The following is a 22,168-nucleotide window of genomic DNA, read 5'->3' as shown; positions in this document are numbered from 1 at the left end:
TTGACGAGTTATCTCGTATTTGACAAGAAAACGCTTCCCCGCCAAAGATGAGTTTTTACGGCTTTCCGACAGCAATAGACAGCATATAAATTAAAACTGCATAATGTTACAGAATGAAGTGTTGATCCAGGAAGTGGTATATGTCTGTGCAAGATTTGGAGGTGTTGATGGAAGCGATTTACTGGATTTATGCTTTAATAATTGTAATGAATATTATCCAGATGTAGTTTTTGATCAAAATTAGATTCTCACCTTTTTACTCAAAATTATGCATTTTTATGAAACGTACCTATATTCAAGTGTTGATAAAAAAAGAATGCTTTAAGCTAGAATAAAACTGATTTATTTCTGATAAAACTATACATATATATAAAAAGTTCAGCTAGTTCCCAAGGGAACATTTCTCATTTTCGTTAAGTTTAACTAAGTGCACTGAAAGAAAAATGTATAAAAACTATACAGACATATATAAAAAATTATTAAAATAACAAAAACACACAATAAAATGACAAAATCTGTAACTAAAATTCATTAAATTTCATTAAAATGAAAACAGAAAATATAAAAATAAAACCTAATTAATAACACTGCTCATAATAAAATCAAACTCTTATAAGATTAAGAAAAATCCTGCTTCATAAACATTTGTTTTAAAAGTGCAAGAAAATGTCAAAAAGCAAAAAGCCTCAAATATCACATATGAATATGATCAATGCTATTTTAGAATCATTGAGATACTATTATAGTTTTCATAAATATTTTGAATTAATTTTTATACGGTTGTAATTTTATTTCTAATTAAAATGTGAGAAATTTTGTTTGATTTATTTTTTGAATTAGCTTTTATTGTAATAAGAAAATATTTAGATTAATTTTTAATAATTATTTTTGTCATTTTTATTTATTTTATATTACTATTTAGGTTTAAATTTATTTCTAATTCAGTTTTTGTTTTTATTTATTTCCAGTTAGCATTTTTTTTTACCAATATATTTATCAACTTTTCACAAAATATGAATTACACATCAATAAAAAACATGAATTCAGAAAAACAATTTTAGAGAGAGAAAAATAAATAAATTAATAATAATAAATAAAAAAGATCCCATTTCAGCATATCAAAATACATTAATTCAGAAAAACATTTCAAGACAGAGAAAAAAATTAATAAATGAATAAATACCAAACACCTCAGAAACTACAAGATCTTTATTAGTTGTTTTTATATGTCTATATAGTTAATTTTATTTAAAAAAAAATTAGTTTTAGTTATTTTAGTACGCCAAGTTAAACTAAATGAAAATAAGAAATGTTGCCTTGGCAACTAAAGTTTGAGACTTGTATTTTTACTTCAGTGAAAGTTGATTTTATTTCCAGTAACAGTTGTTTAACCCTGCATGTGATCAGACCTGATTGTTGATATCTTCGGCTCTCAGTGTCACAGACACGCTCACAGTCGGCTGCAGGTCCGGCGGGACACACCGCAGGCTGGGCTTCACTCGGTTCAGGGGCTGCAGGATGAAAGCGCCCTCTATAATAGCGGGACGTTTAGTGAGATCAGCGCTGCTCGTCATTAACCCAGCTAGACTGACGTCAGTGCTGCCGAGAGACTGCTTTCCACAGCAGAGATGGATCTGTGTGCAAAACACATACTGAACATGCATCACTGTTACTAAAGACTAGGGCTGTCGATTTAACACGTTCATTTGGTGCGATTAATTATGGAAAAAAATCACATGTTAAAATGATTAAGGCATTTAATGTGGCGCCCCGTCCAGACCTGTCCATCATCTCACACTGAGGAGTCTATTAGAATGCAGTGATATGAGCCTAAAATTCAAGATATGAGTGCACAAAATAAATCAGCCTCTTATGTTTATATCATATGTGACCCTGCAGCACAAAAGCAGTGTTAAGTCGCTGGGGTAATTTGTAGCAACAGCCAACAATACATTGTATGGGTCAAAATTATACATTTTTCTTTTATGCCAAAAATCATTAGGATATTAAGTAAAGATCATGTTCCGTGAAGATATTTAGTAAATTTCCTACCGTAAATATATCAAAACTTAATTTTTGATTAGTAATATGCATTGCTAAGAACTTCATTTGGACAACTTTAAAGATGATTTTCTCAATATTTAGATTTTTTTGCACCCTCAGATTCCAGATTTTCAAATAGTTGTATCTCAGCCAAACATTGCCCTATCATAACAAACCATACATCAATGGAGAGCGTATTTATTCAGCTTTCAGATGATGCATAAATCTCAATTTCACAAAATTGACCCTTATGACTGGTTTTGTGCTCCAGGGTCACATATGATATAATTTAGCAATATCACACCAGCAAGAGTGCTGCTTCTCCCCAATATCTGCACCACTGTAAATGTGATAGTGATTTATACAAAAAAATTATATTTTAGACATAATATTGTCTGCTTTGCTCAGTTTCACAAATGAAAATAGCCCACAGCAGAACTGTTGAGCATCTCTGATCAACACACAGCAGTGATTCGTTACTGAACGAGTCAGTGTTTTTGAATGAATCGAGTGAGTCAATGATACAGTCACTTGCTTCGTTTCGGAATGAATCAGCTGTTTGAACGAATCGGCTGAGTGAACGATTCAATTACTCACTAATTAATGACTCGCCGCCACCTACTGGCACTTTTAACTTTCATATTTAGAATATCATTCCATTTTTAAAAACCATATTTCAATATAATACTTTTATAATTATATATATGCAATGTAGAATCAAAATATTTTTTGCAATGTCTTTTTTCATTTAACACAATAATAACTTTAAATAATCTTTTTTGGGGGGGAGGGGGGGTCATTTCTCAGCCAATACTGATGTGCGATTATTTAGATGAACTATCTATAACTAGCACATCATGCAATTAATCAGATTAAAATTTTAATCACAGCCCTACCAAAGACACAGAAAACGAGCAGTGTGATAAATCTGTGCAGATGTGTTGAGGTCTATCAGAGATCCGTGCTGACCTGCAGACAGGGCTGCTGTGCGAGGAAGAGCCGCAGGACTCGCTCACTGCTGCGGATGCGGACGGACGCTCGCTCAGGCTCGAAGTTCGGACTGAGGAGGTTCTGGAAAGGTTCGCTGGTGACGTCGTTCCCCAACAGAGTGTAATAGAAGAAGAACTCTGCGCCCTCGCTGGACAGCTTAGTCGAGCTGGAGATCAACTGAAGATCAGGAAGATGTGTCGTTTAGTCACTGCGCGCACTGAATATGTATGGGCTGGACAATAATCCAATATCAATATGTATCGTGATATCAACCGCTAGTTCTACCGCTCTCAAAGCGCCTCCTGCTGGCAGAGAATCAGTTTGCATTTTTAATAATAAGCCCGTCTCCAGCAACAAAGTGACTCGGAGCACTTTTCATACCCTTTTTTTCTGGCTGAAGCACATTTGTTTCAATCTATAAGAATAATCAGCCTACACTACCAGTCAAAAGTTTTTGAAGTCTCTTCTGCTCACCGAGCCTGCATTTATTTGATCCAAAGTACAGCAAAAACAGTAAAATTTTGAAATAGTTTTACTATTTAAAATAACTGCTTTCTATGTGAATATCTGTTAAGCTGTAATTTATTTCTGTGATCAAAGCTGTATTTACAGCATCATTACTGTAGTTTTCAGTGTCACATGATCTTCAGAAATCATTCTAATATGCTGCTTATCAATATATATATATATATATGTATTCAGGATTCTTTGATGAATAGAAAGATCCAAAGATTAGCATTTATCCAAAATAAAAAGCTTTTGTAACATTATACACTCTACCATTCAGTATACATTTTTTTGTTGGGGAAAGAAATTATAGAAATGAATACTTTTATTTAGCAAGGATGTTTACAAGTGATGATAAAGGCATTTATAATGTTGCAAAAGATTTATATTTCAGATAAATAGAGTTCATATCGATATCGGAATTATGTCGCATCGACCGAAATTAAGAAATATACCGTGATATACATTTTGGCCATATCGTCCAGCCCTATCACAGACATACGACAGCAGCTCTGTTCACCTGCTCCAGTTTAGTAGCAAACGCAACCGTTACCGACAGCACAAACATGTCAGCGCAGACATCTTCAGGTCCGATCTGATGAAAGCCTTCTTCCTCGTTCAGAACCGGCCTGAGTTCACCAGAGTCCAGAGGAACCAGCGCCGGAGAGCCTAGAGTTCACAGTGACTTCATTAACAAAATAATCATTAGAGTTAACATGAACCACACTCACGACTCGTTTAGGGTTCATCACATCACGGACATCACCTACAAACACAGCCTAAAACAATGACTACTAGTTAACATTAACAATAACCAATAGCTCATCAGTGTTGCTTTAGTGTCATTTATATATGGTTTTATTGTTTATTTATTTTTTGAATTAGCTTTTATTGTAATATCTTATTATACAATTATTAACAATTATTATACCTATTATAAATATTTAGATTAATTTTTAGTCATTCTTTTTGTCATTTTTATTTATTTTATATTACTATTTAGGTTTAAATTTATTTCAAATTCATTTTTTTTTTCTAGTTAGCATTTTTTTTTAACCAATATTTTTATCAACTTTTCACAAAATATGAATTACACACCAATAAAAAAAAAAAATTCAGAAAAGAATTAGAATATTTTTAGAATTAGCTTTTATTGTAATATCTTATTATACAATTATTAACAATTATTATACCTATTATAAATATTTCGATTAATTTTTAGTCATTATTTTTGTCATTTTTATTTATTTTATATTACTATTTAGGTTTAAATATATTTCTAATTCAGTTTTTCTTTTTATTTATTTTCAGTTAGCATTTTTTTTTTACAATATATTTATCAACTTTTCACAAAATATGAATTACACACCAATAAAAAAAAATAAATAAATTTGAGAGAGAGAAAAATAAATAACTAAAAACACCTCAGAAACTACAAAATACCATTTCAGCATCTAAATACACCTGCCATTAACAATGTAAACCAGTTAGTAATTTTAATGCTCCAACTTAAAAAGGGAACATTTCAAGTCTTTTTAAAAAAAAAAAATGTTTATATTTATTTCAATTCACAAACATGTTTTAATTATTTTAGTTAAGTTGTTTTAGTGGAGAAAGTTATTACATTTTGGTGAAAGATTACAAAAACAATCATTTTAGAAACTTTTTATTATTTGGAATAATTGAATCGAAGATACTAATAACCAGCATCAAGTACCATTTTTGATTTCATGTTGATTTTAATAATGACGCCTGACAGAACCGAACCAGCACTGACCTAGGGGTGTGCGATATTGACAAAAAATTATATCTCGATATTTTTTGGGATTTTATCGATGACGATAATTAGACGATATTTTGCTGAGTGTGCTATTGTGCTGGTACCTTAAGGACTGCCGAAGACAGCTGACTCCTAATGTTTTTAATATTCTTCATATTCTGTGTGGTGGTCAGGTCATACTGATAGAAATTAATCTTTTCCAATAAGTTTAAACTGATTTTTGCATTTTATGGGCATTTTTACCTTTATAAAGCCATTTTTTCTAGAAGTGTCCATTATCTTTTGAGTCAAATTCTTACATTTAATCAGGGAATTAGAATAATAAGACATTTGGGCTGTTACCGAGCAAATTAAATCCACACAGAAGCTGCATCTGAAGTGCAATTTAGATGTATTTACACACATGTATTTTGTTTAATGCAAGACGCATTTTATTAGACTGAATCATGCAGTGAAAGAAAACACACTAAATGCGCACACGCACTAGTCTAGACTTCACGTAATGTATGCGTGCGCTCTGTAGGTATGTTTTGAATGGTTTTTGCAAAATACTCGATAATGTCAAATCGCACATCGTTGAAACGACAATTACGATATTATCGCAGACGATATATATCGCACACCCCTACACTGACCTGAGACAAACATGCATGTAGAAGCTTTGAAGCACATCAACAGAAGCAGAGAGAATGGGAGGAAAACAACGGCACAAATACAAAGAGACCACAAACATCAGAGGTGTGCATCAGCGTAAGAAAGAGCGGTCAGGTACCTGGCCTCGGTGGAGCTTTCTTTGCCTTGAACTGCTCAGCTGTTGGTTTGGTGTCGTTCTCTAAGATCATGCTGATCAGAAGAGCAGGTTTCAGTTTCGTGTACTTGCTACTGAGTAAAGGATGCCATTTAGGAGCCTGAAGAACACATAGAAGACTTTCAGAAAAGTCGGCTAATGAGACTCAACCTTCAGTGACACGCACACTACCAGTCAAACGTGTGGAATAAGTACGATTTTTAATGTTTTTGAAAGAAGTCTTTACTGCTCACCATTTATTTGATCAAAAATACACTAAAAATTGTGAAATATTTTTACTATTTAAAACAGCTGTTTTCTATGTGAATATGTGTTAAACTGTAATTTATTTCTGTGATGCGCAGCTGTATTTTCAGCATCATTACTCCAGTCTTCAGTGTCACATGATCTTCAGAAATCAGTCTAATATGCTGCTCGAGAAACATTTCTGATTATTATTATTATTATGTTGAAAACAGTTGTGCCGCACAATATTTCTGTGGAAACTGTCATACGTTTCCATTCAAAAGTGTGGAACAAGTTAGATTAAAAATAAAAATGAATATTTTTATTCATCAAGGATGCATTAAATTGATCAAAAGTGCCAGTAAAGACGTTTATAATGTTGTAATATTTCCGTTTCAAATAAATACTGTTCTTTTGAACTTTCTGTTCATCTGTGAATCCTGAAAAAAAAAATGCATCACAGTTTCCACATTTACAGTATTTATGATCAAATAAATGCAGCCTTGCTGAGCAGAAGAGACTTCCTGACCTGCTTGATCTCTTGCAGTGATCTGAGATCGAGGACGATGTATCCCACACACTCCCTCGCAGACGTGCCGGAGTCGACGGCGTAACACTGTAGTTTGATGGGTGTCCTCTGGAGTCTGTGGGAGGAGCAGACGACGCTGAGTGAGAGAGAGGCGCTGACGGATGAGCATCATGTGACGAGCAGAACTCACCGGTGCTGATGCAGCGTCTTGCGGTCGAGCTCCCAGGCCAGCTCAGTGCAGAACTGCGGCTGCTCTTTGTGTTCGACGGGGTCTGTGGCCAACGTCTCTCCGTCAAAGCGAGCCTCGACTACCAGCGTGTGCCGCGGACTCCTGGGAAACTGACGGCCTGATGAAGAGAACACAGATCAGTCGTGCTGCTTCAGAGGATTATACACTGCTGTTCAAAAGTTTGGGATCAGTAAGATTTGTAATGTGTTTTAAATAAGTCTCTACTTTGCATTTCTTTGACCAAAAATACAGAAAAAACTGTAAAAATGTGAAATATTATTATAATGTAAAACAGCTGTTTTCTATGTGAATGTGTGTTAAACTTTAATTTATTTCTGTGATGCGCAGCTGTATTTTCAGCATCATTACTGCAGTCTTCAGTGTCACGTGATCTTCAGAAATCAGTATAATATTCTGATTTATTATCAATGTTAGAAATAGATATTTTTTTTGGAGCCTGTGATACTTCTTCAGGATTCTTTGATGAATAAAGGTAAAAAGAACAGCGTTTATTCAAAATAGAAATCTTTTTTAACAATATACACTATGTTCAAATGTTTGGGGTCAGTAATTTTTTTTCTCTCTTTTTTTTTGTTTTTTAAAAGAAATGAATGTTTTTATTCAGCAAGGACATGCTAAATTGATAAAAAAGACTTATATTGTCAGAAAATATTTCTATTTTAAATAAATGGTGTTCTTTTTAACTTTTTATTCATCAAAGAATCTTGAAAAAGTATTACAGCTTCCAAAAAAAAAAAAAGATAATAAAGCAGCAAATTATACTGATTTCTGAAGATCATGTGACACTGAAGACTGGAGTAATGATGCTGAAAATACAGCTGCACATCACAGAAATACATTACAGTTTAACAGACTTTCACATAGAAAACCATTATTTTAAATTGCAATAATATTTCACAATTTTACATTTTTTTTCTGTATTTTTGGTCAAATAAATGCAAAGTAGAGACTTCTTTAAAACACATTACAAATCCTACTGACCCCAAACTTTTGAACAACAGTATATACTGTAAAAGAGCAATAAACATTGAGCTGCAGTGATTATAATGAGAGAAATATACAAGATAACAAAAAATATACACTAGCCGTGAAAGTTTTCTCGTCTTTTAAAGACGTTTCTTCTGCTCATCAAGGCTGCATTTATTTGATAAAAAATACAATAAAAACAGAAAAAATGTGAAATATTATTATTAATTAAAACAGCTGTTTTCTATGTGGATATCTGTTAAACTCTAATTTATTTCTGTGATCAAAACTGTATTTTCAGCATAATTACGCCAGTCTTCAAAGTCACGTGATCTTCAGAAATCAGTATAATTGACACAAAATATTTATATCTCAAATAAATGCTTCATCTGTGAATCCTGAAAAATAAAACGATTATCATAACCATATATTGTGATATATACGTGATACTCTAAAGTACTGTAGAGAATACCATGGTACTTACACCGAAAACATTACATTACCATGGCAACGTTACTTTTCGAAACTCTTACTAGTGACATACAAACACATATTTAAGAATAATTAATAAGCGTGTCAAGCCTCGAAAACAACTGGTGACTACTGTGACAAAATCACAATCATGCATTATCAGTATAATACTGCATTCGCTTTGATTTTACTGCAAACTAGCCACACACAAACACATCTCTCCGTTACCTTCGAGAACTGAAACAACAATCAGCAGCTGCTCTGGTTTTGAAGCCATGTTTTCAGCACACTCATGATGCTCTCAGGACGAGCTTGATCTGTTGTTTGTCTTTAGCGCGTTGTTGTTGTGCTCGAATAACGACAGTAACTGTCAGACTGCGGCACTTCCGCCGGAAACAGCGGCGTGTTTGTGTGAGTGAGTGAGGAGCGCTCCCTCTGCAGGACGGATGAGCGCGTTACAAGTGTCGCATAAATTACCAAATCTAGTCTTTTTATGGAAAATAAATAGATGAGGTAAGTCACCGAATGTTTTAATTGACATATAGTACACATTAATTATATATACGTTGGCTTAATGCGTGTACTTTTGTCATATTCAGCGGGTTTGAATCGCTTAAATGATCGTTACCATGGTAACAGTAACCGCCAAAGTAACGTACCGCGAACAGAAAATAACGGTATTCTCTGAAATATGTTCTAGTGCTAAGTAAATAGCATGTGTTATGTATCTGGAAATCATTCAGTACCACATATTCACTCATTTATTTATAAAGTACTATATTTATAGTTTTCACAGTAAAACAACACGACAGAAAGATCGTGCTGTTCAAGCAGATCGCGTATTAATTTAGTGTGATTTAACAAAAATACGTGCAAATTTTTTGCTAACGTTCCCTCATGAAAACGTTATTTTTAAATGTTTTCTGAACGAACAAAATTTCCCGCGTTTTTTTTTTTTTTACGTTTTAAAAATGTTCTTCTTGGTTATGCGAATGTTAAAGAAACGTTCCATTTTATCATTTCCAGACGTTATGGGAACGTTACTTTCGAATGTTCTCTTAACGTTACAACGAGTAGTAACATTTTAAAAAAAAGTTAGACTAACGAAGTATAGATAATGTTTTGTGAACATTATTAATAATTAGTATCTGATAATAAGTGAACGAATGTTCTATTAATGTTACATGAAGAACATTTGTTTATAACTTTGTTCCAGAACCGGTAACACTTATAATAACTTTCATTAATAAATCATTAACACAGATCATTAGTTAATATATATTGACATCGCTTAATGTACTTATTAAACATTACCTAATGATTAACAGATTATTATTTAATGTAAATTGAATTGCTTACAAATGTCTTTGGCACTTTTTACAAATCTACAAATGATTTTAACAGAAATTATACAATGTTTTATACTTTTTTTTGTTTTAGAATTTTATAACTATACAAGTTTATTTGTTAATGTACGTTTGAATGCCAACAAATGTCATTAAAATTGCCTAATGCTCTTTTTTTCTCATTTGTTACATTTACAAATGTTGTGAATAAATAGCTTAATTAGTCATTTATATATATTATCCATTAACTCACAGTCTGTAAAGACCATATATTTGGTCTTCGTTTGTTGTAGACTTCTACGATTTTCACATCTTAACAAATACTGCAGTAGTCCCAAACTAAAGCTGAGACTATTCATCAATTGTAAAGATTTATAAATGTTTACTGATCATCGAGTACCTTTATGAGCATTGAACTTTTAGCTGCTGTAACACAGTTTGTGTAAAGCGTGGTTAGTTACGTTTAGCTAAAGATATAACGCACATTGTAATTTGGGTGCAAAACGTGTTTTTATTGCATCGACATTTCTATTAGTATACTACCGTGTATCATTGTTTGTTAATGATTTATTAATGAAAGTTATTATAACCTCACTCAAATGGTTTTCCATGCACAAACAACAATCAGCATGTAGAAACAACCTTGACTTTTTATTTGGATTGCCAAACATGTTAAGGCAGAGACAGTATAAAAAGCAACTGCAGCAGACATCAAGAAAAACCTAATGACGGAAAACTCAACCAACCTACACCATTGACTTTCTGTCCAGAAAACCACTTGTAAACATATTTAGTTATGCATTAGTATTGAAGGACTACGTTTGCTGTGTCGCTGAGGTGGGTAGACAACCATACATTGCACTGAATCAATACAAAGGTACATAAGCTAGTTATAGTCGCTGTTGAGCTTCGTTCAACTATGTACAACTATATACATCACGATAATACTGTATGGCACTGAGATGAACTGTCGAGTGACATCCACTTTATACGATACAATAGATTAATGGCTGTTAATAACAGTATATTCATGTTAATAAGTCAATGCGGAGCGAGCCACCTTACAGTCACTTAGAATCTTTTGCAACCCGTCCTTTACCACAATAGCAAATACATTCAATAGTATGGTTACACAACAATATAAGTGCATACAAACAGCTAGATGTAGCCATTTACAGGCAAAATCCAACGACCAGAGGGTTTGTGTGTGACGGGCATCTGAAGGACCGTGTCACCGTGTAGCCATGTCTAGTTCCACTGCAGCCCTCCATTAGTACATTCATTGGTTAGAAATTAAATTAGTCACTGCCTCCAATGGAGGCGATGAGTAACACCATGGAATTGATGTCTGTGAATCCTTGCGTCTCACATCTTCCCGTCATTTTCTGCAGATCAAACAGACAATAGGCTAATAAAAATATGTTCTAAGAAAGATTTGCTAATGTTCCTGGTGAGTCGTGAAAACATTATCTATGAATGTGTTCTGAACGTTCAAAAAGCCCAATTATACAATTAAACGTTATAGGAACATTTCACTTCAACGTTACTTTTGAAAGTTCTCTGAAACAAGTAGCAATATTTAAAAAATGTTAGACGAGCATCCAACTACAATGTTTCAGAAAAACGTTGTATATGATGTATAAATAATTTAAATAAATAATGCTTTGAGAACATTATTAAAGACCACAAAACTCTAAACTGTAACAATGTTCAACTGCTTTAATCAATCAATTTAGTTAAGCATTTGTTAGATGCCTTTATTCAAAGCGACTTGCATTGCATTCAAGGGGCCCTATCATACACCCGGCGCAAGGCGCGGCGCAAGTGCTAGTTTCAGCCCGACGCAGTTCTCATTTTGCCGTCCTGCGCCGCGTTGTTTAAATGGCAAATGCATTTGCACCCATTTGTGCGCCCATGGGCGTGCTGGTTGGCGCGTTGCTATTTTGAGGAACTGAAAATAGATTACTCCATAGACCAACTCAAACCTGGTCTAAAGTCTGGCGCAATATTTTTTCTTTGTTATTTAAAGAGCGCGTTAGTAATATGCGCCTATTGGCGGGTGCACAACGTGCGTACACTTTGCTTATTACACACACAGGGACGCGCACAACACATTTTTAAATATGAAAAATTACATTCCGCCATGTAAATAGCGAACCCGCTATGGTGCGAGCGCAACTGGCTATTAAAGGGGATGGGAGATTCTGATTGGTTTATTGCACGTGTTGCCCAAAAACACCCATTACTCATTAAGAGAATAGGGACAATCCTTTTAGACCATGCGCCCGGGCGCGCCAAACATTTTTCCCGTCGTTAAACTAGCATAAGTGGATTCGGACACGCCCTGAGTGCACCTGTGCCGTGCGCTTTAGACCATGCGCTTAGATCGTTAAAATAGGGCCCAAGGTGTACATGCATTCCAGGGTTGCCAGGTCTGCGAAACAAAACCAGCCCAATTGTTATTCAAAACTAGCCCAACCACGTTTTTTCTGCGGTTTTCCCTTCTGTCGGGGGTGGGAGGTGCACTTAAACCCACGCACTTTAAAACCAACCCACGGCAACAGTGTAAAAGTAGCCCAAATCTGTGGTTAAACCATGGATTTGGCAACCCCGATGCATTCCCTGGGAATCGAACCCATGACCTAGTGCCATGATCTGCTGTTTGAGCCACAGGAATTGGTTTTATTTTATTGCAGTGGTAATTGAATTGGTTTTCTCACCACTGGAGCAGGTCTGTGTCGTCGTCACTTGCTGGTTTGCAACCAGTGCTGCAGAGCTCAAACCTGAAGGATCACAGATCACAGAACATTACAATCAATTCTTACCATAGCCATACGTCACTGTAAACACACTTAAAGGGCTCATATCATTTTTATCATGCAATTTTGTTCCCTTGAGGTCCACTTGCACCCAAAATCATTCATAGTTTAGTTTTTCATGAGCATTTCCACTCTCTATTGCACTTTAAAGCCAAGCGCACACTACAGGACTGAAGTGTTTTCTGAAATTATAACGTATTTTCACACAAACAGCAATGGGTGAGTTGATTCTTGACAATAATGACAGAGGGTTTGTGGTTCACGAGTCAAAAAGCTTGAGTTGTGCAGTGTGCATTTGGCATAAGACTGATATGTACATGTCCTCTAAGGTATGTGACATGGCAAAAACACTTGCAGCTCATGCACCTTTTTACATTCATGTGTCAGAAAGTTACAGAAGTTCAGAATGAGACAGTTTTGCAGATTAGTTTCTAGAGTTGTTCTTCATGGACTGGAGAGGAACCTCTGAGGTCTGAATGTTACAGTATGTTTTAATAGTACAACAAACTCTTGTTTTACAAGATCAGTTTGATTCCTCATGATATGAGCTCCTTAATACAGAGTTCAGTAGTGTAGTATAGTACAGTTGTTTTTGACCTTTTCACCTTGAAAGGGGTCATATTGGCCGGACACCAGCGTGTAGCTCATGCCCAGGTGAGTGAGATGATGTGCCTGAAGGTGGCGGCTGAAGGGAACCGATTCTCTCTCCCGTTCAGTCTCACGTTCTTGCTCTGGAGATCCTCTTTCTCCAGGCTAAAGGAGTAAAACATACAATGTGTAAACATCTGTGAAAGACATACTTTGAAGACAATATGTGTCTATGGTCGTCATGTTTTATTTGGTTAGACTGCCAAAGCCCTTGAACCGTACATAAACAATTTAAAGGTTATAATTTGTGCTGTCAATTTGTCTTTGGACAACGGGGCACATATGTTACCCTGGAGCACTAAACCAGTCATAAGGGTCAATTTTTCGAAATTGAGATGTATGCATCATCTGAAAGCTGAATAAATAAGCTTTCCATTGATGTATGGTTTGTTAGGATAGGACAATATATTGGCTGAGATACAACTATTTGAAAATCTGAAATCTGAGGGTGCAAAATATTGAGAAAACTGCCTTTAAAGTTGTTCAAATTAAGTTCTTAGCAATGCATATTACTAATAACAATTTAAGTTTTGATATATTTACGGTAGGACATTTACAAAATATCTTCATGGAACATGATCTTTACTGAATGTCCTAATGATTTTTGGCATAAAAGAAAAATGTATAATTTTGACCCATACAATGTATTGTTGGCTATTGCTACAAATTTACCCCAGCGACTTAAGACTGCTTCTGTGCTCCAGGGTCACATATTTAAAATGTATAGCGCCTACATAAATCCATCAAATTGATCAACTGTCTAATTCATCTTTTTAAGTACTTCAAGTGCATCGCTATAAACATGTTTCATGAGTCCATTTGCCAGCATTCATTTGATGTACTTTACATGTTATTGCTGTGTGTCTGGATGTTCCTGAAGAAACTATATTGTGGATATTTAGCAGATGCTGCTATCCAGAACAGCTTGTTTGTTTACATCACATTTAGGGCCATATTTGCCTCTGTTGTAGACAATAAGCCTTTCTAAAAATGGTTCACCAGTGTCTTTTACTTGTTTTTTGAAGTGAGATACATACAACGGGAGATTTGCCGTGATACGGCAGGAGAGGATGTGACAGAAGCTCTAATGCTGTCGAATCTGTCACTGGTTTGCTGCTTTGAGCCCCCTCTGAATCCTCTCTCCCTGCCGTTTTTCCATACAGAGGGTAATGGAAACCTAGAATGGAAAACACACAACTTACACTTACAAGTAGTTTGTAGTACAAGCTCCATTACATCAAAGTTTTGGGGTCATATTTACGATGTACAAAAGATGATTACCTGGGTAATTATGCACCAAAGCTGGAGACATCACTCTGTAAGCATTGCTGCTCGTCTCACACAGGTGTAAATAGGGGTAGGAGTGCTGAAACTGGATGAAGGACTGCTGGGGTGACGACGCGGCCCCTCTTGCGTTCTGCGAGTCTTCAGACGTCTCATCCGCTATCTCGTCAACCTCCGGTCTGGTACTTTCCTCGATGACCTCGGCAGCCGTCTCACACTTGACGCTCTGGAGTTCGGCCTCCAGCCTGGACTCGGGCTCTAGAGGCATGTGCCAATCTTTCCCCTTGTCTGGACTCAGACTCATTTCCTCAGAGATCCTGTTGACCTCTTGATTTTGCTGCTTCACATATTTGGACTGATAAGAGTGGCTCCAGGACTGAGATTCTGAAGCCTAAACCCAGAGGAACATCTACTGTCAAACAGTTTCTGGTCTGACAACCAATGAAATCACACACCTTACAGGGAAGCCCTTTGTTATGAAACAGTAGCCCTGCGAAACTAGTGTTTAATGCGTTCTTTGTCATGGAAAATTTCAAAAGGATGGAAACGTCTTAGAAATCAATATGATCTCAATCATCAAAGAATCCTGGCAATTCGATCATTTGATGATTAAGGATCTTATTTCCAAAAACACCACTCAAAACAACATGATTTGGATTGTTATTCCAGCAAAACCAAGGGCATTTCTAGAAGTCTGTTATTTTCTTTAAAATAACATTTCCTCAGTAAATGATAAGTAACATCAGTAACTTACATTTAGAAATGTTACATTTGTGTCCACATTTGATTTTGAGTTTGAACTCTCCAAACTGAGGTCTTCAGATTCCTTGAGAACCCCTTGTTCTTTTGACATGGAGATATGGGACGTTTTCCCCTGTTGCTGCTGCTGCTGAAACGACAGCTGCTTGTCCAAATCCACATAGATGAAGCCAGGTTTTGCACAGTTAATCTTAACAGAGTTCGCCCCTTTATGAATCGACTGAGGAGAGCTTATAAACTGTTTTTGCTCATCCTTTGTTCGTTCCTTTTGCTCAGATCCTCGTCTAACTTGACCTCTACTTTGCTTGCTATACTGCATTTCCTCACAGCATGCCTCACTGAGAGGTCTGTGGGTGCTGGGCATCATTAGAACCTTCTGGTCCATTGAAACACCCCGGCTGTACTGTCCATAGTACAAAGACTGAGCCAGCGCTGTGTGCGTTTCAGCGTACTGAAGCTGTGATTGGGAACTTGAGTGGCTAGAGGATTCTGAGCTTTTTATATCCTCATTTAAATCTCTCAAATCATCCTTTGTCCGACCATAGGGCGAGGCCACCTTATGGAATGAAATGGAACTGGCTTGCCCAGAATGCAAGTAACCTGGGATACAATGGGATTCATAACCATGGCCGTGAGATGTGGACTGGATCTCTTTTCCTGGGGTCACCGTGGGAGCGGTAGTCATTGAGGGAATTTTGGGATTGATGTTGCTGTTTGAGTTTGAATCTTGTGTCGAGTTCTTTCTAGATCTTGAGTTTGATCCACCGTCCTCAGCTGCATCGGATATGTCGGAGTACGCGGGGCTGTTTGTTTTAGCACTTGCTCCATCTCCGTTTGTAAGAGGGACGCAGTCCATTCTTGCAGAGCTCCCGATGGAAGGACTCGGTGCATTGTCTGAGAAGGTGTACACCTTGTCGGCCTCGGCTCTGATAATCGCCATGCGGCTTTCTTGCGTTTCACTTGGACCGTTTACAACATCTTGCTTGCTCAAATGCTCTTTCAAGAGGCTCACAGGAAAGTCTTTCCCGATAGTCTTTGTATCATCCGCTTTTGTGTATATCGGGTCACTTTTGGGACTCCGGGGATCTTTACAATTCCTGTCCTTTAATCGATGCTTTTCCTTTCTCTTACTGTCTTTGCTCAGGACTGCGGTGGTGTTGGCCATGTTAACTTGTGCAATAACGTCCAGCTTTGGCTTGATGGGTTTCAGTGAGAGGTTCTTGGCTTTTGTGAGGGCAACAGTTGGAGAAGCCTGATGAGAAGAAACTTCTGTGGTTTTAGTGGAAAATGCAGCAGGTGGAATAGCGGTCAGCTTCGGAGGAGCAGGGGCAGCGTTGATGAGTCTGTTGGTTCGAGACTTGGCTAAGCATCTCTCAGTGAACCCTTCTTTCTTAACTTTGCTACATATGTCCCTCTTATCAATAGCACCCTCTGCTTCGAGCTTAGGCATCTCAACAGATGTACTACGATCCGTCATGAGGCAGTTCTCAAGGACAACGGACATGTTGGAAATGAGTGGGAGGTTGCTCAGATCATCTATGGATCCATCTTTACTTGCCACATTCGGGCGTAGTTTTGCATTGGCTTTGGGACTGCTGTCATTGTTGAGCAATGCTTTCCTGCTCTTTGGAGAACCGACTGCATTGAGTTTATACATGCTTCTGGGCTTCTTGGAGATGATGTTCTCAGAAGAATCAAAAGGTACTGAGCTGAGTGCTTCATCAAAATCTGAAAGTCTGTCCTCGCTCTCCACCTCAAACTCTTGCTTTCTGTCACTGTTCAGGTGAGCGTGTGACTGGTGGTAACGGAGCCCGTTGATATGTTTGTACTTCTTGTTGCAGTTCGGATGCGGACAGTCTATTAGCATTGGGGACGAGCAAACTTGATCAAGAAACACAGGGTCAGATTTACCCTGAGGGGTGGAAGGAGCGCTCCTGGATTTGGCTCGTATCCTTTTCCCATTCCCATTCCTAATGTCCTCCGAGACCAAACTTAAATCTAGATCGGCTGGGGCTTTGCCTTTTCGTTTTCCACATATAAGTGAATTGGATTTGATGTCCTCCACGGCGTAGTATCCTGGTGTCCTACAGCCACTGAGGTTCAGACTCCCTCGTCTTCCTTTGTTGCCGATTCCCACTCCACGCCTCTTGTGAGTTAGCCCTCGTATCTTGGAAAGACTCGGGTCTACAGCTGGTTGATCTGGTATGACCAGCCGCATCCGTTTACCACGTCCACGCGCATAAGCCATTTCAGAATCACTCATTGGTGATTCACAAAACCTAGTTAAGAACAACAAGGAGTTATAAGTGCATGTAAATAAATCAACTTTCTTTAAATGAACGGATCTAAAATCAAAACGGGTTTGACTCTAGACCTAAAATACGTCTTGAATCTTAATTTAAATGTGTATATACACTACAAGTCAAGCATTCAAGAAGAAAGGAAGGTGTTTTACCGTGGTGGAGCCCAGTCATGCTTGGTACAGTCCAAGAGAGTGCCCACATAGGTCCTTTTCCTCCATGTGACATTCACAACTAGAACCCCTGAAATCAAAGTGAAACAGTCACAGAAATGAGTCCCTCTAAAAAATATTAAAAGTAAAAAGCAACCAAAATATTCCAAAAGATTAAAACATTTTCGAAAGGATTCATTCTGTGCTTGATCTCAGTGATGGAAGTTAAGATGGTGGTCTGCAATTTTAATTTGCTTAATCAGTATGCAACCAGTGTCTCCTCTTCCTTCAAATGCTTCCGTCTCACAGCTGCTTTGAAAACGCAGTCCTGTGGAGCTAATGACAAAACTCGCCCTTCACTCATCACATATCCAGTGTAACCAATTTGAATACAGTCATTCATAATGTGGTGAAGAAGAAAATGTGATGCAAGATACTAACTGGAAACACATGCATGCAGACAATTTCACAACAGTATATTGTATATTGTTTTATATATGTGAGACATTGCACAGAATAACATGCTCTCACCTTCCTCCGTTTCATGCCACACAATACCCTCTAGATTGACACTTGTTCCTGGTTGACATGGCTCCATGTAGCTGGACTCGAGGGCTTTCTCGGCTTCCTGTGTGTTAGTTCCAACCGACCGCGTCTTAACACTCAACTGGAGAGAGAGAGAGAGAGAGAGAGAGCACAAACACAGTGCCAGCTGAAGTATAATGCAGTTGCATGCGAGTTTCTTTTTGATCAATTTCATCAAAACATTTGACTTTTGTATTTTTAAATTCAACAATCAAGTGATCACTTAATCATCCTCATTCAAGGAGAACATACAAAACCTCTTACAGCATTAAGTCGGCATGTCAGTACAGCCCTGTAAATGGTGGTGTCTTTCTGAGCGATGTCACTGGAATCAAGGCGAAATGAAAACGACATCTAGATGTACAGGGACAATAGTGCAGAATGGCCAAGACTGGAGGAGGTGGAGCTTGTCTCTATGTTTAAAACTGTAAATATCACAAGCATGTTGGCTTCAAACAAGCCAGTATGTCTTTGTCCAAAACAAGCAGAGGGAATTATGATGCTTAGGTTTCCATTGGCAACAGACGTGAAGAATTTAACAGGGGCTGCGTTAACAAAGGAAATGGCTGACAAACAAAAGAAAACCTCTCTATATTGCTATTGCAAACCAAGCCAACCAAAACGACTTCATTGCACGGAAGGTGTTTGGTGCTCTTTTTGTTTTTGACGAATCTCGCCGGCTGGAAAGAGATTCACGTAGCCTAGCTCACAAAGAAGCAAACAGACACGGACACCGAAGCACCTTTGGTTTCAGCGTCATTCTCAAGCACACAAACACCGAATCCGCCATCAGCTCAACCTACAGCCTCACGCTCGTTTCTTCACGTCCATAACGGATCGTGATAGTTGCACACATTAGCAGTCTGACTGCATGAAGGGATTCGTATCACGATCGCACGGGTCAATCGGACGCATTGCACGCGCATTATCAACTTATGATTCGACATGAAGGTTTCTGAAGGACAGATGTGAGCTTACCGTCCTCAGGCTGTGCTCCTCGGTGCTCGTGTCGTCAGTGTGGTCAACAATAGCCGCGTCCATTCCGCCCCTACCGATGAGATTCCCCGTTCCTCCCAAGGCGCTTCCGTTCTCTGACAGCGGGCCAAATTCATCGCTAGGCTTCTCTTTCCGCGTCCTCGCAGAGTCTTTCTCTCTTTTCACTCCTTTGCTCTGGGGTTTGCCCTTTTTGCCGTCTTTGGCTCGGGCGGGCGGCGTGGGCTGGTCGCTGTCCACCGGCGCTGGTGCTGAACTCATCTCTCCGCCGCGTCCTTGAGCCTCGCGCCGTTTACCGACGCAAACTTTAGGAATGCCGCTCACCATCTCCAGCGACGGGAATCGATCCGTATCCGTGGTGGAATTCCTGCGTTTCAGCTTGAATTTCTTGGGCTCTTTGCAGAGGAGCGGCTGCTCGCTGGCGGCGGAGGCTCGCGTCAGGCCGTCGAACGCGGCGCCTGCGCTCGAGCAATTGTATTCGAGCTCTTCGCGACCTTCCACCGCGCTTTTAACGCTCAAAACGCGATTCATCTCCAATCTCTGTCGATCCTTCTCCAAATCCGCTTCCAGGTCGATGATCAGATTCCCAACCCCGATCTCCCAGTCATCCCCGCTGTCATCCGGATCCGCTCCGTGCGTCTTGATTCTCTGCTGAAGGGAGGAACTGACTGACATTCTCCACACAGGATTTCTGACAGAAAACGGTGATGAATCCTAAATCAAGTGGATGGGAGGGTATTAATCACACACGAGTGCTAATGGAAACTGAATTGCCGTGGTGCTGGAGAAACGCTCGTGACTGAACTCTCAACACATTAAAACATCTTAGATCAACATGTGTAACGAATGTTTTGAGTGAAGCAATGATTGTGTTACAAATGAATCCATCAATAAGTTACAGCAGCATCGTCATGTTTTATTTTCTGAAGGCCTTAAAAAGTATTAAATCAGAGCAGAAAGTCCCAAAGTCGTTGCATTAAATGTTGCAAAGCATGAATATCTTCCTGAGTATTTATTGTTTTCCAAATGTCTAAACATCAAAACATTAAATCAAGGAACTTACAACAAATGTCTTCAAATATTGAACGAAATAAAGTGAGTTTAAGCTTAAAACAAGTATCTGTCAATGCAGTATGAAAACTTTCCCTTTAATTAAGTTGATTTTGATCCTAAACTCACTTCAATTTGATCAGTTTCTCAGAAAACAAGACTTCTTAAAGTCATTTTGCATTTCAAGTAAATGTATTGTGATTTAAGATTCTTTAGACATTTGCACTGGAAAACAAGACAAAAACACTGATTAAGAACATTTTGACATATTGTGTTCCCTTCAATTTATTCCTTAAATACTTGGTCTTAAAAAGGTCTTAAAGTCTTATAGCTTTATCAAACACTGATTTACACTGCCACACTTGTTTCTTTAGTTTCTGCTCAAGTTGGAGCTTCAGCTCAAATTATTTAAATCATTAATTAAATTAAAAATCAAAAAATGCAATGAACTACACTGTAAAAATGTGCATTTGTGTGTATTAGTTAGCAATCGCATTTTCAATTACCCCGAATAAGCATTTCTCACAGTTTATAGCTGCAGTAAACTGCAATTTTACCTTTTTTTGTTTTAATATTCATGTACATGATACAATAATGCACGGAAAACACAAATTACATAGTTAAAATCAAGGCCATTTATTTAATGCACTGCATCTTTCAATGTCTCTCTTGTCTAGAACAGTGTTTTTTAACATTTGCATTGGCACTAAGACACGTGCAAACTCACTTTCTCCAGAATTATCAGAATTAGTAGGTTCTTAGTAAACTATTTGATAGCGTCTCAGAACAGTAGCCTGAATAGATACTGTGTAGACTGACGGCGTTTGAAGATATGATGAAGATAAGCTCAAATATGTTCAGAGCGAGTTTGACTGTAGGAGGCAAGAAGTTCATTTCAGGCTTGGCGATGAAAAATGGCATCACTGTTCTGGATTAAGAAAAATAAAGGGGTTTTACTTTTATCCCCAGAGTGTTAGTGCAAAAATGGACATTAAAGGATAGTTCACCCAAAAATGAAAATGTTGTCATCATTTACTGTATGAAAAGAAGCTATTTTGAAGGTTTGTAAACGATGACAGAATTTTCATTCTTGGGTGAACTGTCCCTTTAAATTAATTTCAAGCATCATATGTGACCCTGGACCACAAAACCAGTCATAAGGGTAAATTTTTCGAAATTGAAATGTATGCATCATCTGAAAGCTGAATAAATAAGCTTTCCATTGATGTATGGTTTGTTAGGATAGGACAATATTTGGCTGAGATACAACTATTTGAAAATCTGGAATCTGAGGGTGCAAAAAAATCTAAATATTGAGAAAATCATCTTTAAAGTTGTTCAAATGAAGTTCTTAGCAATGCATATTACTAATCAAAAATTAAGTTTTGATATATTTACGGTAGGAAATTTACAAAATATCTTCATGGAACATGATCTTTACTTAATATCCTAATGATTTTTGGCATAAAAGAGAAATGGATAATTTTGACCCATACAATGTATGGTTGGCTATATCTACAAATATACCCCAGCGACTTAACACTGCTTTTGTGCTGCAGGGTCACATATTATCTGCTCTTTTAGAGGTAAGTGTTGTTACATTAAAAATATCTACTAGTAAACTTTTCTGTAGCATTGGTTATTTCAGCTCAATATATTAAAT

General features: G+C 37.5%; 2 protein-coding genes across 2 annotated transcripts in view; both read right to left on the bottom strand.

The window, feature by feature from the left end:
- The window catches only part of cep120 (centrosomal protein 120), a 37,112-nt gene extending 28,168 nt beyond the window's left edge, over positions 1–8,944 (bottom strand). The window contains exons 1-7 of the mRNA XM_016507575.1: positions 8,798–8,944; positions 7,073–7,229; positions 6,883–6,997; positions 6,093–6,228; positions 4,061–4,209; positions 3,013–3,210; positions 1,410–1,634 (exon numbers count right to left, since the gene is read on the bottom strand). Of these exons, the coding sequence (XP_016363061.1) occupies positions 1,410–1,634; positions 3,013–3,210; positions 4,061–4,209; positions 6,093–6,228; positions 6,883–6,997; positions 7,073–7,229; positions 8,798–8,846 (1,029 nt within the window). The 5' untranslated portion in view covers positions 8,847–8,944. The remainder of the gene's footprint in view (positions 1–1,409; positions 1,635–3,012; positions 3,211–4,060; positions 4,210–6,092; positions 6,229–6,882; positions 6,998–7,072; positions 7,230–8,797) is intronic.
- Positions 8,945–10,656: 1,712 nt separating this feature from the next.
- znf608 (zinc finger protein 608) lies at positions 10,657–20,130 on the bottom strand. The gene is made up of 9 exons (XM_016507574.1): positions 19,441–20,130; positions 18,409–18,544; positions 17,881–17,968; positions 15,421–17,704; positions 14,664–15,057; positions 14,420–14,559; positions 13,340–13,487; positions 12,636–12,698; positions 10,657–11,300 (listed from the first exon to the last, which is right to left on the bottom strand). Exons 1-9 carry the CDS (start codon positions 20,128–20,130, stop codon positions 11,281–11,283), a joined length of 3,963 nt encoding a protein of 1,320 aa, XP_016363060.1. The 3' UTR covers positions 10,657–11,280.
- Between the last annotated feature and the right edge of the window lie 2,038 nt (positions 20,131–22,168).

This window comes from Sinocyclocheilus anshuiensis, unplaced genomic scaffold (genome assembly GCF_001515605.1).
Source record: "Sinocyclocheilus anshuiensis isolate Anshui unplaced genomic scaffold, SAMN03320099.WGS_v1.1 scaffold1614, whole genome shotgun sequence".
In the NCBI taxonomy this organism is placed as follows: Eukaryota; Metazoa; Chordata; class Actinopteri; order Cypriniformes; family Cyprinidae; genus Sinocyclocheilus; species Sinocyclocheilus anshuiensis.
Note: the sequence above shows the minus strand (reverse complement) of the source record. Positions and strands in the feature narration are given on the sequence as shown.

Excerpts from the sequence above, each read along its gene's own strand:
- znf608 (XM_016507574.1), bottom strand. The coding sequence starts at position 20,130 with ATGTCAGTCAGTTCCTCCCTTCAGCAGAGAATCAAGACGCACGGAGCG. Across the intron at positions 17,969-18,408 it reads GTGGCATGAAACGGAGGAAG|GGGTTCTAGTTGTGAATGTC; the intron begins GTGAGAGCATGT and ends CTTTGATTTCAG. Across the intron at positions 17,705-17,880 it reads CATGACTGGGCTCCACCACG|GTTTTGTGAATCACCAATGA; the intron begins GTAAAACACCTT and ends GTTCTTAACTAG.